The sequence below is a fragment of the Bombina bombina genome, chromosome 3 (genome assembly GCF_027579735.1).
Source record: "Bombina bombina isolate aBomBom1 chromosome 3, aBomBom1.pri, whole genome shotgun sequence".
NCBI lineage: Eukaryota > Metazoa > Chordata > Amphibia > Anura > Bombinatoridae > Bombina > Bombina bombina.
Window position 1 is genome coordinate 206,386,275 of NC_069501.1, and position 16,628 is coordinate 206,402,902.

The following is a 16,628-nucleotide window of genomic DNA, read 5'->3' on the forward strand; positions in this document are numbered from 1 at the left end:
GATTGCTCTCAACTCCAAGATGTTTATGGGAAGAGAAGACTCCTCCTGAGTCCACAGGCCCTGAGCTTTTAGAGAGCCCCAGACTGCTCCCCAGCCTAACAGGCTGGCATCCGTGGTCACAATCAAACAGGAAGGTCTCAGGAAGCAAGTGCCCCGAGACAGATGTTCCTGTGAAATCCTCCACGAGAGAGAGTCTATGTTAGGGGATCCAGATCTATCCTCTGCGAGAGACCTGAATTGTCTCCGTTCCATTGACTGAGCATGCATAGTTGCAGATGTCTCAGATGGAATCAAGTAAAATGAATGATGTCCATGGAAGCAACCATCAAACCAGCCACTGATGGATAAATAGCAGACTGGAGAGAAAGGCACCAAGCAAGAAGTTTAGATTTTCTGACATCCGTCAGGAAAATCTTCATGGACAGGGAATATATGATTGTCCCTAAGAAACACACCTTTGTAGCTGGAACAAGGGAACTCTTTTCCAGATTCACCTTCCATATATGGAAACCTAGAAAATATAACATCTCTGTATGAGATTTTGCTAGTTGAAAAGATGACGCCTGAACCTGGATGTCATCTAAGTAAGGCACCACTGCAATTCCCTGGGATCTAACCACTACTAAGAGAGCCCCCAGCACCTTTGTAAATATTCTGGGAACATGTAGATATGCGTCCTTCAAGTCTATGGTCGTCATGAACTGACCTTCCTGAATCAATGGAAGAATAGAACAAATAGTTTCCATCTTGAAGGACGGCACCCTGAGGAATTTGTTGAGGCACTTTAGGTCTAGAAGGGGATGAAAAGTTCCCTCCTTTTTGGGAACCACAAAGAGATTTACATACAATTTTTTTTTTAAATAGAATCCTTGTCCCTGTTCCTTTACAGGAACAATTACTCCCAGGGAGGATAGGTCCTCTACGCAGTTTAAGAAGGCCACCCTCTTTACTTGGTATGAGGATAGTCTTGACAGGAGAAATCTTGAAGAAGAAGACTTGAATCCTATTCTGTAACCCTGGGATACTATGTCCACAGCCCACAGATTTGGGACATTGCCTATCCAAGCTTGATGAAAAAGAGAACGCATGCCCCCCACTTGATCCAAAATTGGATCGGGGGCAGACCCTTCATGCTAATTTAGAATCAGTGGAAGGCTTCTTGTTTTGCTTCCCCTTATTCAAAGGCTGACTGGACCTCCAAGAGGTCTTGGATTGCTCTGGTTTGGAAGAAGAGGAGGAAGACTTCGGTCCTTTAAAGTTACAAAAGGAGCGAAAATTTAAATTCTGGCAATTCTTAGGTCTATTCTTCTTGTCCTGAAGTAGGAAAGATCCCTTTCCACCCGTAATTTCAGAAATGATTTTTGCTAGACCAGGACCAAAAAAAGTTGTACCTTTATAAAGGTGAAAGACAAAAGCTTTGCTTCTGAAGTTACATCAACCGACCAGGAATTTAACCACAAAGCTCTGCAAACTAGAACAGTGAAGCTAGACATCCTAGCTCCTAGTCTAATTACCTGCATGTTAGCATCGCAGATAAAGGTATTGGCCAGTTTAAGAGCTTTGATCCTATCTTGGATCTCCTCTATCATAGTCTCTTCTGATATCAGAGCAGGCATCGCACCAATAAGATGCTACTCCCACAACTATAGCAATACTTGCCGCAGGTTGCCATTGTAATCCTTGATGGATGTACATCTTTTTTAAGTAAGCCTCTAGCTTCTTATCCATGGGATCCTTAAAGGAACAACTATCCTCTATAGGAATGGTAGTTCTTTTAGCTTGAGTAGAGATAGCTCCTTCTACTTTACACACAGTGTGCCATGAGTCACGAATGGAGTCGGCAACAGGAACATCATTTAAAAACAGGGGAAGGGGAAAAATAAAAACCCCTGGCTTATCCCATTCCTGAGCTATAATTTCAGACATCTTGTTTGGAACAGGAAAAATATCCACAGATGATGGATAATCATAAACCCTTATTAAAGGGACACTGAAGCCAATTTTTTTCTTTTGTGATTCAGATAGAGCAAGCAATTTTAAGCAACTTTCTAATTTACTCCTATTCATTTTTCTTTGTTTACTTGCTATATTTATTTGAAAAAGAAGGCATCTAAGCTTCTTTTTGGTTCATAACTCTGGACAGCACTTTTTATTGGTGGATGTATACACCAATCAGCAAGAACAACCCAGGTTGTTCACAAAAAATGGTCCGGCATCTAACTTCTTCAGATTCTGAAGAATTTTCCCCCATCATGTCAGAGTCTGAGATTTCACCTTCAGAAGATACTGAAGTATCCTCCTCATCAGACATTTGGGAAAGGCTGACCAGAGCAGATTTAGAGTGGTCAGAAACCTTACTAGCAGAAATAGGTTTAGTTTCCTCTTACGCTTACTTGAAGTAGGGAAAGCAGATAAAGCTGCAGACACTGCAGAAGTTATCTGCATGGCAAAATCTCTTGGCAAATAAACACCCCCAGGAGTTTGAGAGCAACCGCAGGGCGCTGCATGTGAAACTACCATAGCTTGGGACGTCTGAGGAGAAAGCAGAGTCATATCCTGAACAGCATTGTCCTGAGAGACATATGGCTCAGAAGGGAGTGATTTGTCTTTAAATATTAAGGTCTTAGATAAGCAAGTGGCGCAGAATTGCAAAGGGGCTACAACCTGAGCCTTCAGAAAAAGTAAATATTTGTCAAAGGAAATAGATGTATTTTGGTCTGAGTACATAACAAAAGATCTGATTTGCAAATATATATATATATATATATATATACACATATATATAATTAATATTACCAGTACCGTTAAATAGCAGTCACCTTCTGCAGCAAAAAAGGAAAATAGTATTTTAGCAAAGTTTACCTCACACCTCTATATCTCAGCAAACTGAAGAGTCTTACCGCACCAGGACCGGAGCTCACTAGAAAACTGTAAAGGAGACTCTCTAGATGTAGATCCACTGTCAGAGATACTGTCGATCCGACTAGAAGCCAACACAGATGAAAACAAACTGATCGCTACACTACCTAACTCAATCCGCTCTACATTGACTAAAACGGAAGAGCGGATGAGTCACGTGATTGGAGGAGAAAAGAAAACTGCGCCACAGTAAAAGCGCATGTTTTTAACCGATCCAAGGGAAAAAAGTTAAGCACCCCGCATCTCACTGATAAACGTGATCGCTATATTGCCTAACTCTGCAGAATAAATAAATAATGCATATCTACTCGAACTATGAAATTCAGCCAGCCTCTCATAAGTGTTAAGGATAATGTTTTAAACCCTTAAAGTTTCACATTCCAGTGCCTACCTTTAAAAACTGCCCCAAAAGTTAACCCATCTATAAAAGTTAAGACTTGTCCCATATGTTGATCCACAAGAGGAATTAACCTCCCAAGTGCTGTCCTTCAATACCTAGAAGGCAAAGGCACTTACCTGTGGATCCAGCTGCAGGGCAGGAACAGCTTCTTAGGTGTGATAGATACTCCACTCTATATCCGGGACTTAAAGAAAAAGAAAGAACAGAGTAACTAACCCTGGCTTTCTATAAGGGGTAGCAATAATGTTGGAAAAAAACAAAGACAACCTCGCCGCTTTCTAACTGCTAATAGCCACCATTACTCTTACTAAAGAGATTGACATGGACACATCATAACCCCAATCCTTGCTTGCAGGGAAAAGTACTCATAAAAGGATTAAAAATCTTTAGACACTATCTTCGTATATCCTCCATTGACAGAGGCAAAGAGAATTACTGGGGATTATGGGTAAGGGAAGTTACACTTAACAGTTCTGCTGGGGTGCTCTTTGCCTCCTCCTGCTGGCCAGGAGTTGAATATCCCACTAGTAATTGGAATGAAGTCGTGGACTCTCCCTGCCATAAGAAAGGGAAATAAACAGTAGTTTCAGTCATCACTTACTAAAAAAAGGGTACTAAAGGGGGCCGCAAGTAGATCGCTAAACTCAGTGCCTACAGCCGCCCACAGCACAGCGCTCTTTACCAATGAGGTGACGTTTCCACATCTAGACCAATAGCTGTGCTAGGATGTCAGTTGACACGCACGGCTAGTGGTTTAGAAGTGGAAACGTCACCTCATTGAAGAGCGCTGTGCCGTGGGCAGCCGGAGGCGCCGAGTTTAGGGATCTACTGTGGCACAGACAGGGTGAGTTTAGCATATTTTCTTCATAAGTGATGACTGAAACTACGGTTTATTTTTACTGATGGTAAATCCTAGCGTTTTTTTAAATGCTTGGATTTACCATCACTTTAAATCATGGGATAGAAGTAAAAAATGAGGCACAAAAAAGACAAAAATATGGTTTACAAACCGAGAAGCAAAATGCAAGATTAAACTTTTTTTATTATTTGTTTCGTCTTCAGGCGCATTTAGCAATTCTGGGTGATTCTACACAAACCTCACAATTTCATGCAAGAAGCTGCTCAAAAGAGACATATGATCCCTTTTCTTAGAATAGTGATAGTCAGTTTCCTAACAAACAAGACCCACAGATCAATATTTTTAGAAGCTTTAAGGGTATAATTTAAATGTATGGCTATTAAACACATAATAGTTTATTGTATAAAATTGACAAGTGACAAGATAATGTTGTACTGTACTTTGTCTCCTGTTCTCCATTCCAGAAAGATATTATGAGTTGTAGGCACCCAAAGCAAACATTTCGAGTTCTGTTTTTTCCCCAGGAGCCACAAAAAACGTGTGTTCTCCTTTTTAGCAGGTGCACCACCCAGCTGACTTAACTGACCACCCGGATAATTCTTTTTAGCCAGTATTAAGTTAAAATTAGCCAGTATTAAAGAGATGTGAAACTCAATTTTTTTTTCTTTCATGAATCAGATAGAGCAAGCAACTGTATTAAATTTTCTCATTTACTCCTATTATCAAATTTTCTTCGTTCTCTTGGTATCTTTATTTGAAAAAGCAGCAATGTAAGCTTAGGAGCTGGCACATTTTTTGTTTCAGACCCTGGGTAGCACTTGTTGATTGCTGGCTACTAGAACTAAAAGCCCATGTTCTAGATCCTACAGAATACACGCCAGCCTCTCTGGGACAGCAGAAAAGCAACAGTTCAGAAGTAAACTGCAGGCAATGCAAACAAAATTAATAATGTAAGTAAACTGATGAAACTATTTATCCACAAAATAAGTTTAGAAAAAGCTGTTTAAATTTAAAGCAATAACATGAAGCGCTTAACTGTGTACAGCGGACTCCTGGGACTCTACTGCTCACTGTCCGACATGTACAACACCCACATAAAAACACTGCACTACCCAGCATACAAGAAGCAAGGTTTTAAAAGTACAAAGCACCATCATCTTACAATTTCAAATGTTCTATGTTAGACAGAAAACATTCTTTAGTATAGTGTCCCTTTAAATATTTTATGGAGAATTACATTTTATGTTTAACATCTTTTTAAATTATTTTTTACCTTTTAGAACACTTTATACAAAAAGAAAACATACCCTTGTGCTGGATATGAGACATTTATTTAAGTAATTGACATGTGCATTCTGAGGTTTCAGATGCAGACGAATACGGAAGAAGGCAGCGCACTAAAATCTGTGCAAATCCAGATCTTTGTGTGTTACACTGTCACAAGAAGAAATCCGGCTCCGAAAAGAGACTAAGCGCTCGTTTCCATTGAGCCGTAATTAGGTTTGCGCACACTCGCAAACCGATAAATATGCTGTTGGAAGCAATATCGTTCACCGACTGCTTCTAATGGCCCATTATACCTCAATTTCAGCAACTGGACTCCGACTGCCGAAAACATTTTTGTGTCCCATACAAAGTATCAGAAGCCACTAATCTATAAATAATTCCAGGTTAATAATGACCGCTCAAACCGTTAATACACTGTTGGAGGCTAGCAATACATTGAGAAACATTACACCCAGCTCAACTAGGTGTGAAATAGGAAAAAAGGAGCTTTTTGAGACCTTTTTCCCATTGAAAGCTAACCCGCCACCCAAAAATAAATCCAACACGTCAAAACCCCTCTGCCATCCCCCCACATCGCAACTAATAATAAATGTATTAACTACTAAACTGCCAACCCCCCCCATCGCAACTAACAATAAAAGTTATTAAACTCTAAACCGCCATCCCCTCACAAAGCAAAGTACCTATTTAAACTATTAACCCCTAATCCACCAACCCCAATAACACAATTTACCTAAACTATTAACCCCTAATCCGCTATCCCCCCACAACACAATCTACCTATTTAAACTATTAACCCCTAAACCGCCACCCCTCCACAACGCAGTAATATAAAATCACAACAAATAAAAATAACAAAAAAATCAACGAAGTTATCAAAAATATTTTTTTAACCTAATCGAATACCCCTATACCCAGAGGCAGAACTTATTTTCATTTTTTGCAATGAGATTTTTTTTAGTGAAATTTTTTCTGCAGTGTCTCTGAGGAGCCAGTGTTGCTGTGTTTTTTGCCCTTACTCAGTGTGCATGAGGACAGGTTCATGTATAGCCTCACTGATGTCTGCTGTACATTCCCACAGTGTCAGTCTGCCTGGGAATCTACTCTACTGTACTGCTGGGATCTATATGCTTATTTTGTAGGGGCTGCAGCTTCATGTTTATACTGCTGATGTACACTATATGCTTCCTAAAGGATGGCACTTCAATCAATACAATATATACACACACATTATATATATATATATATATATATATATATATATATATATATATATATATATATATATATATATATATATATATATATATATATATATATATATATAACATAGAACATGAAGCGCACCAAAGGTCTTTCATCCAGGTCACCTTTAATAGTGAACGTTTTCGGGCAACCTTGTAAGTTTGAGGACGGGCAGTTTGTTGCCCGAAAATGGTCACTATTAAAGGTGACCTGGATGAAAGACCTTTGGAGCGCTTCATGTTCTATGTTATTACAATTGTTTGATATAGCACCCAAGGCTGTTACGGAAGATATCTGGAGTGCACTTTGCTTTATATATATATATATATATATATATATATATATATATATATATACATATACATACACACACACACACATACATATATACACACACAACCACCCATATACAAAAATATTAACACATACACATTAAAACACACATAAACACACATACATTAACATTCACACACATTTTAACATATACACACATACAAAAAAAACACACATACATATTAACACACATTTATTAAAAAACTAATAGTATATTGGTTGGCTCCTAGACTCCTAGAATAAATTTGTTAAGCCCTCACTTACCTTTTATGCAATGTGCTGTTACCCTGTACTGCACTGGAGGAGTTTAGGAAGGGGAAGGAAATATTTACACTGGGATAGAACGGAACAGTGACACCTGCAGGCAGAAATTAAAAATGCAGGCATTTATTTTTAACTGCCACAGCCAGTCTTTCTGCAGATATAGCACAGTTTTTGTGATGAGATTGCACAGTGTTCTGCCTTGGGGCCCCTATAAAAACAAAAAAGCCCCTCAAAAATAAAAACACCCCCTAATCTAAGAATAAACAACCAATAGCCCTTAAAAGGGCCTTTTGTAGGGCATTGCCCTGAAGCGATCAGCTCTTTTACCTGAAAAGAAATACACATTAACCCCTAACAGTACCCCCCCCCACCCACGCAACACCCCAAAATAAAAAAGACCTAACTATAAAAATCTAATCTACTCATTGCCCCTAAAGGGGCATTTGTATGGGCATTGCCCTTAAAAGGGCAATCAGCTCTTTTGTTGCCCATTAAAAAAGTCCCTAATCTAAAAATAAACCCAATCCAAAAAATAAAAAAACCTAACACTAACCCCAAAAAATATACTCACCGTTGCTGAAGTCTGGACATCCATCTTCATCCAGGCGGCGAGAAGTCTTGATCCAGACGGCAACATCTTCCTCTATCTTCTTCCGGAGGTGCGGAGCGGTCTTTCCCGATGTGCAAATCCGGTGTGGCGGTCCTCAGCGGCGTGGAGGGTCCTCTTCATGCGATCGTCCGTCGTACACTGAAGATTGAATGCAAGGTACCAGTTTTATATTGGGGTACCTTGCATTCCTATTGGCTGAAAATTTCAAATCATCCAATAGGATGAGAGCTGCTTAAATCCTATTGGCTGATTCGCTTCAGGGCGATGTCCTACAAAAGGCCCTTTTAACGGCTATTGGTAGTTTAGTCTTAGATTATGGGGTGTTTTTATTTTAGGGTGGATTTTTTGGTTTTAGATTAGGTTTAATTTTGGATAATTTCATTTATTTTTTTATGTAATCTTAGATTTTTTTTTTTTTTGTGATTTTTTTTTTTTATGTAATCTTAGATTTCGTATTTAAATTAAATTGTAGGTTTTATTTTTTATGTAATGCTAGGATTTTTTAATTTAAATTTTAGATTAGGATTTTTAAATTTTGGTAGTTTCATTAATTTATTAGTTTAATAGTCTTTTTTATTTTATGTAATGGGGTTAACTTAGGGGGTGTTAGGTTAGGGGGCTTAGTGATTAGATTATGTTGTGGAGGAATGGCGGTTTAGAAGTTAATAGGTTAAATAGGTACTTTGCGTTGTGGGGGGATGGCGTTTTAGAGGTTAATACATTTTATTGTTAGTTGCGATGTGGGGGGATGGTGGTTTAGGGGTTAATAACTTTTAAACATAATATGCGATATGGGGGTTGGCAGATTAGGGGTTAACCCCTTAATGACAGAGGACGTACCAGGTACGTCATAGAAAAAACTTCCCTTAATGACAGTTGACGTACCTGGTACGTCCTCTGTTGTCTGAAGTGCTGGGAGCGATCATGATCGCTTCCAGCTGCTTACAAGGGATTGTAGTGATGCCTCAATATTGAGGCATCACTACAATCCCCCATTTCACATACCAATGCAGAAAGGGCCACTCTGTGGCCCCATCTGCATCGGCTATTTATGTGCATAAATTAGTTGGTGGGTGGGAGCTGCTTTTAATACTTATACCCCTAGGTGTTGATTCCCCAACCGATCGTATAATATCCTGCTTCTGTTACCCGGTGCGGCTTTTGCGGCGGGGGGGGCAACTTGAAAAAAAAAAAAAAAAAAAAAAGATCGATGTAGATGCAGGGGCATCTCTGTTTTTTAGTAAGGGATCTGGGAGGGGGAGGGATGTAGATTATTTAGGGGGGCCAGCTACACTACAGAAAACAAATATTTTATATTAAAAAAGTAAAAAAAACTATTTTGGAGAGCAAATTGGGTACTGGCAGACAGATAGAGGGGGAGGGTTAGAAAGATGTATGGGGTGATCAGGGAGGTTGTGGGGTAAGGGGGGATCCATCACTGCAGACTGTATGACAAAAAATAAAAAAAAAAATATTTTTTTTTTTATTTCAGTACTGGCAGACTTTCTGCCAGTACTTAAGATGGCGGTGACAATTGTGAGGTGGGGGAGGGAAGAGAGCTGTTTGAGGGGGGTCAGGGGGGGATGTGTCAGGTGGGAGGCTGATCTCTACACTAAAGCTCAAAATTAACCCCACAAGCTACCTAATTAACCCCTTAACTGCTGGGCATATTACAAGTGTGGTGTGCAGCAGTATTTAACGGCCTTATTATTACCAAAAAAGCAACACCAAAGTCATATATGTCTGCTATTTCTGAACAAAGGGGATCCCAGAGAAGCATTTACAACCATTTGTGCCATAATTGCACAAGCTGTTTGTAAATAATTTCAGTGAGAAACCTAAAATTGTGAAAAATTAAAAAAATTTTTTAATTTGATCGTATTTGGCGGTTAAATGGTGGCATGAAATATACCGAAATGGGCCTAGATCAATAATTTGGGTTGTCTACTACACTACACTAAAGCTAAAATTAAACCTAAAAGCTCCCTACAAGCTCCCTAATTAACCCCTTCACTGCTGGGCATAATACACGTGTGGTGTGCAGCGGCATTTAGCGCCTTCTAATTACCAAAAAGCAACGTCAAATCCATATAGGTCTGCTATTTCTGAACAAAGGGGATCCCAGAGAAGTATTTACAACCATTTATGCCATAATAGCACAAGTTGTTTGTAAATAAATTCAGCGAGAAACCTAAAGTTTGTGGAAAAAAATTGTGAAAAAGTCAACAATTTTTTTTATTTGATCGCATTTGGCGGTGAAATGGTGGCATGAAATATACCAAAATGGGCCTAGATCAATACTTTGGGTTGTCTACTAAAAATATATATATACATGGTAAGGGATATTCAGGGATTCCTAAAAGATATCAGTGTTCCAATGTAACTAGTGCTAATTTTGAAAAAAAGTGGTTTGGAAATAGCAAAGTGCTACTTGTATTTATTGCCCTATAACTTGCAAAAAAAGCAAAGAACATGTAAACATTGGGTATTTCTAAACTCGGGACAAAATTTAGAAACTATTTAGAATGGGTGTTTTTTGGTGGTTGTAGATGTGTAACAGCTTTTGGGGGTAAAAGTTAGAAAAAGTGTGGGTTTTTTTCAATTTTTTCCTCATATTTTATATTTTTTTTATAGTAAATTATAAGATATGATTAAAATAATGGTATCTTTAGAAAGTCCATTTAATGGCGAGAAAAACGGTATATAATGTGTGTGGGTAAAGTAAATGAGTAAGAGGAAAATTACAGCTAAACACAAACACTGCAGAAATGTAAAAATAGCCATTGTCATTAAGGGTAAGAAAATTGAAAAATGGTCCGGTCATTAAAGGGTTAATACATTTATTAGTTATTGTGGTGGGAGGGGGATAGTGGTGGAGAGGTAGATATTGCGCATGCGTTAGGTGTTTGCTTTTATTATAACAGCGAGTGACAGGTAAAATATATGGGCCACACTTGTACGCGGCACCGTATATGTGATCAAGTGTATAGTGTAGTGTAAGGTCGGGTAACCATAGTTACCTATTAATTTTCAAGAAATCTGTCATTGGGTCGAAGTGTTAACACAACGCTAACTTACAACTACACAAAAAGGGTGCACGCAATCCGGTAACTATTTCAATGGAAACCTGGTACTAAAATGGAGCCGTTAGTTACTTTTAGCAGTCGCAAATTCGGTAGCTGAAGGCTCCATTATTTAACGGCTTAATAGAAACGAGCCGTAAGTAAGGTGAGGAAGATAAGAATCTGTAATACAGCAGCTTGTAAGTCAGTGCTCAAGTTCAAATCCAAATTCTTAAAAGGAACATGAAACCCAATTTACTTTTTTTTATACCAAATTTGAATCATTCTCATGGTATTCTCTGTTGAAGGGATATGAAGGGATACCTAGGTAGGTAGTGTACACGTCTGAAACACTACATGGCAGGAATAAAATGGGGGGTTATGTCCCCTTAAATGCAATCACACCCATTTCACTAAACTAATGGAGTAGACCTCTCCATATATTAGATTATGGTAAATCAAGTTTATTTTGAGATGTATGTAGCTCTTTCAATATCTAAAAAATTGATATTTTGACATTTTGTTTTACATTTTGCTGTATAAAAAAATAGCTAGTGTGATTAGTATTACCTATTTCTTAAATACCAGAATACAGTTGCACAGCCAAAGCCAGTTGCCACACTTAGATGAGAGCATGGTTCAGGTAAAGAAGACAAGAAATCAGTACTACAGCGTCCATCTTCCCAGGTAATAAGATGACTGACTTCCTTGGGTTCAAATATTCTCAGGTTATCACTGTTTATCCAGTGACATCCTAAAATAAACAATGAAATAAATATTGTTCTGTACAAATATATTTCATACTCGTGTCATTTTTCACTTGTATTATATATACCACTTTTACACATTTTATATTCTGATTTTAAAGATAAAATGATTTACTGGAGATATTGAATTGGAAGCACAGTTTTTTTTGTTTTTTTATTCAGATGGAAGCAAGAAACAAATGTCTCTTTAAAATAAAGACTAACAGAGGGCACCCAGTATGATGACGGCTTGCTTAGCTCAGCTCTACACAAATATCAGAGCTTTTGGGGAAGGCACCAGACTCACTACACTAATCTTGTGGGGGCTTCTCATAAAAAAACTTCTCTTTTTTCCCTATTTTACCGTGGTTTGTTTTCCAGAACACAACTCCATGCATTTGTCCTGACACTCCGATCCGTACAACTTTCTGAAGTCTTTCTTTGGGGAGAGAGGCGAGACAAGCATTCAGAGCTCTGATTATACGACAAACATCCTGCTCCTTTCCCTGCAATTAAAATAAATAAATAAATAACTGCTCATCATTTAAAGTGACTGTAAACACTGTGGCATTTTCTAATATAAAAGGTTTTCTTTTGTATAGCACACCAGCTTTACAATATACTTTGATTATTTATCCACTCCTTTTTGCTGTCATTTAAGAAACTTGTGGTTTTTCCAATTCTAAGAACTGAAAGTGCATGTGGCAAGTTTCACAAGCCTAACCCTGCCACATATATGTCCTTAATTGGCAACAGCAGAGATCATAAGAACTGCAAAACACAGGATGTTTGGCTGGCCCAATGACTAGCTAGCTGCAGTAACAGGTCTGTACTAGAGCCTCATCCTCCAATAAAAGCAAGTGGTGGGTGGAGTTTAGCTGTTGAAAAACAATTGCATCAAACAAAGTGTTAATGCATTCAAAATATTTTCACACTCAACTACCATGTTACTTTATTGCATGACTGAAGAAATTATTGCAACTACAAAAGTGTTCATTGTCCCTTTAACTACATCTTGGAATGTGTCAGATTACAGTGATGCTGAATGCAATTACAGATAAGTGCAGTGGTAGAGCAGTCACACCAATTTGTTCAACTAAAAAGCACAGTCAAATTTTACAGTGCTTAAAATATTTTACAAAATATAATTATATTGAAACATTACATTTAAAAACCATGCACAAATGAAGTGAGAGTTAGGATACTGTAGATAGAATCCGCATCCTGGCATTCAGAACAAAATGTCAATAGAAGGTGCCTAAATGTATAGCTTCTGCTAGTCTCAAAAAACATAGACAAAGGACTCTAGGCTTTTGTCAGATAATCTCAGTTATAATGCATGGAAATACATAGAAGTGCAGTCAAATATCAGATATTTATTACATATGACAAATTCTTTGAACATAGTCTTGCAACTATAATCGCGTACTAGTATTAACGGAATTCTTCTGGCTTGAAAAGTACTCCAACTAACTAAATACAGTATGAAATGTGTAATGTTTGCTTTCAAGAAGTATCATTGCACCATAAAAAGACTGACCAAACATGAATAAAGTAAGAAGGCTTATAAAATAAACTGAAAACATGTTGGCTTTATAAAAGTGTAAAGTTTTGCTACAGCTATTTCCCACGTTATTGTCATTTTAAATATTCCCATTGACTTTTATATGAAGTTTCATATGCCATGTATCTCTAGATGTCTATTGTTCATAAAGAATGAATTCCACAAAGGACCAGCATAATCACCTATTATACCTCCTTATAATAAATAAATATATAGTCTTTATAGCATGGCCTAGTACTCACGGTGACCTTTGAACCACCGGGGTGCACATCAAAGAGATCCTGCATAATTCACAGATCCAACATATCACAAAAAGGAAGGCACTCGCCGGGTTTAATAAGGATAAAGTTTTATTCCTTATGAAGTAACGTTTCGGAGTTTTACCTCCGTTTTCAAACTGACAACGGAGGTAAAACTCTGAAACGTTACTTCATAAGGAATAAAACTTTATCCTTATTAAACCCGGCGAGTGCCTTCCTTTTTGTGATATATATATATATATATATATATATATATATATATTTTATTTATTTTTTTTAACATCACAATTTTTCTTTTTTACAAATTACTCCTGTTGTCAAATTTACATAATTCTCGTTATTTTTGTGCTAAAAAAGCAGGTAGGTAGGCTCAGGAGAATGCTTTCATATAGTACTCTAAATATATGCAGTTTTGCCAGAATGCTGTATGGAAAGGTCGGTGCTCTGACAAAATGCCAACGGACATTTGTCCGACAGCATTCTGTCCGACGGACATTTGGCCGAAGAACAGAATGCCGAATCATGTTCTGAGTTCGGCCGAGGGCAGATACGCTCCAGAGTGCTCTGCTCTAATCTAATCAGAGCCTCGGGCACTGCAACCGCCTCTGGGAACCTAACAATGGGTCCCAGCCAGCACGTCTTGTAATTTTCTGTCTGGGAATTATCTATTAAATCTATTTATCTATCTAATCTATCTATCGAATCTATCTATCTCGGGGCCGGACTGTTATCTGACAGCCACTTGTCTGTCGGACTATTATCTGTCGGCCAAATATCCATTGGCTAACAGTCCGGCCACCGGAAAGGTCAAAATGTGCATGGGATCATTTACATTTTAAATCTTCAAAAGACACTATCAGGACATGTATAAATTCGTGGGGACGTCTACGTGGGCGGTTCCACCTGTATACACTACCGGAAGTGTAATCCTGCTCATTGCGTCGGAACTTCCGTCTCTTGCGTTCCTCAATCTCAGATTTGGTGGAATTAACCCCTTCAATGACTTCCTGATGCATACGCTGGAACTCCTCTTCTCCCACCGTGTCCTGCAGCTTGCTCCTTTGTGCCTCTATCTTCCCAGACAGCTCCTGCAGCTCATTAGCAGCACTGTCATTTACCAAGTGCAGTGTTCTCCCCAGGAAGACGGATTAGTAGCACTGTCACTCTCAGGTGGACGGATTAGTAGCACAGTCACTCTCAAGTGCATTAGTAGCGCTGTCACTCTCAGGTGAACGGATTAGTAGCACTGTCACTCTCAGGTGGACGGATTAGTAGCACTGTCACTCTCAGGTGGACGGATTAGTAGCACAGTCACTCTCAAGTGCATTAGTAGCGCTGTCACTCTCAGGTGAACGGATTAGTAGCACTGTCACTCTCAGGTGGACGGATTAGTAGCACAGTCACTCTCAGGTGGATTAGTAGCACTGTCACTCTCAGGTGGATTAGTAGCACTGTCACTCTCAGGTGGACGGATTAGTAGCACAGTCACTCTCAAGTGCATTAGTAGCGCTGTCACTCTCAGGTGAACGGATTAGTAGCACTGTCACTCTCAGGTGGACGGATTAGTAGCACTTTCACTCTCAGGTGGACGGATTAGTAGCACTTTCACTCTCAGGTGGACGGATTAGTAGCACTTTCACTCTCAGGTGGACGGATTAGTAGCACTTTCACTCTCAGGTGGACGGATTAGTAGCACTTTCACTCTCAGGTGGACGGATTAGTAGCACTTTCACTCTCAGGTGGACGGATTAGTAGCACTGTCACTCTCAGGTGGACGGATTAGTAGCACTTTCACTCTCAGGTGGACGGATTAGTAGCACTGTCACTCTCAGGTGGACGGATTAGTAGCACTGTCACTCTCAGGTGGACGGATTAGTAGCACTGTCACTCTCAAGTGCATTAGTAGCACTGTCACTCTCAAGTGCATTAGTAGCACTGTCACTCTCAAGTGCATTAGTAGCACTGTCACTCTCAAGTGCATTAGTAGCACTGTCACTCTCAAGTGCATTAGTAGCACTGTCACTCTCAAGTGCATTAGTAGCACTGTCACTCTCAAGTGCATTAGTAGCACTGTCACTCTCAAGTGCATTAGTAGCACTGTCACTCTCAAGTGCATTAGTAGCACTGTCACTCTCAAGTGCATTAGTAGCACTGTCACTCTCAAGTGCATTAGTAGCACTGTCACTCTCAAGTGCATTAGTAGCACTGTCACTCTCAAGTGCATTAGTAGCACTGTCACTCTCAAGTGCATTAGTAGCACTGTCACTCTCAAGTGCATTAGTAGCACTGTCACTCTCAAGTGCATTAGTAGCACTGTCACTCTCAAGTGCATTAGTAGCACTGTCACTCTGAGGTGGACGGATTAGTAGCACTGTCACTCTCAAATGCATTAGCAGCACTGTCCCTTTTAAGGTGGACGGATTAGTAGCACTGTCACTCTCAAGTGCATTAGTAGCACTATCACTCTCAAGTGCATTAGTAGCACTGTCACTCTCAAGTGCATTAGTAGCACTGTCACTCTCAAGTGCATTAGTAGCACTGTCACTCTCAAGTGCATTAGTAGCACTGTCACTCTGAGGTGGACGGATTAGTAGCACTGTCACTCTCAAATGCATTAGCAGCACTGTCCCTTTTAAGGTGGACGGATTAGTAGCACTGTCACTCTCAGGTGGACGGATTAGTAGCACTGTCACTCTCAGGTGGACGGATTAGTAGCACTGTCACTCTCAAATGCATTAGCAGCACTGTCCCTTTTAAGGTGGACGGATTAGTAGCACTGTCACTCTCAAGTGCATTAGCAGCACGGTCACTTTCAGGTGGACGGATTAGTAGCACTGTCACTCTCAAGTGCATTAGCAGCACTGTCACTTTCAGGTGGACGGATTAGTAGCACTGTCACTCTCAAGTGCATTAGCAGCACTGTCACTTTCAGGTGGACGCGTTAGTAGTTAGTGCCACTATCAGTTAACTGCTTTACCTGCTCTACCGCTGCCAGGTAAATTATTTTACACAGTTCCACTAATTTAGTCACTTTTGCTTCTTCCCTCACCCGCGTACTCTGATTTATTTGCAGTGCTCA

At 39.4% G+C, this 16,628-nt stretch overlaps 1 protein-coding gene across 1 annotated transcript in view; it reads right to left on the reverse strand.

The window, feature by feature from the left end:
- SHPK (sedoheptulokinase) overlaps positions 1-16,628 on the reverse strand; it is a 151,869-nt gene that overhangs the window by 135,003 nt on the left and 238 nt on the right. The window contains exons 2-3 of the mRNA XM_053706096.1: positions 12,090-12,231; positions 11,550-11,733 (exon numbers count right to left, since the gene is read on the reverse strand). Of these exons, the coding sequence (XP_053562071.1) occupies positions 11,550-11,733; positions 12,090-12,231 (326 nt within the window). The remainder of the gene's footprint in view (positions 1-11,549; positions 11,734-12,089; positions 12,232-16,628) is intronic.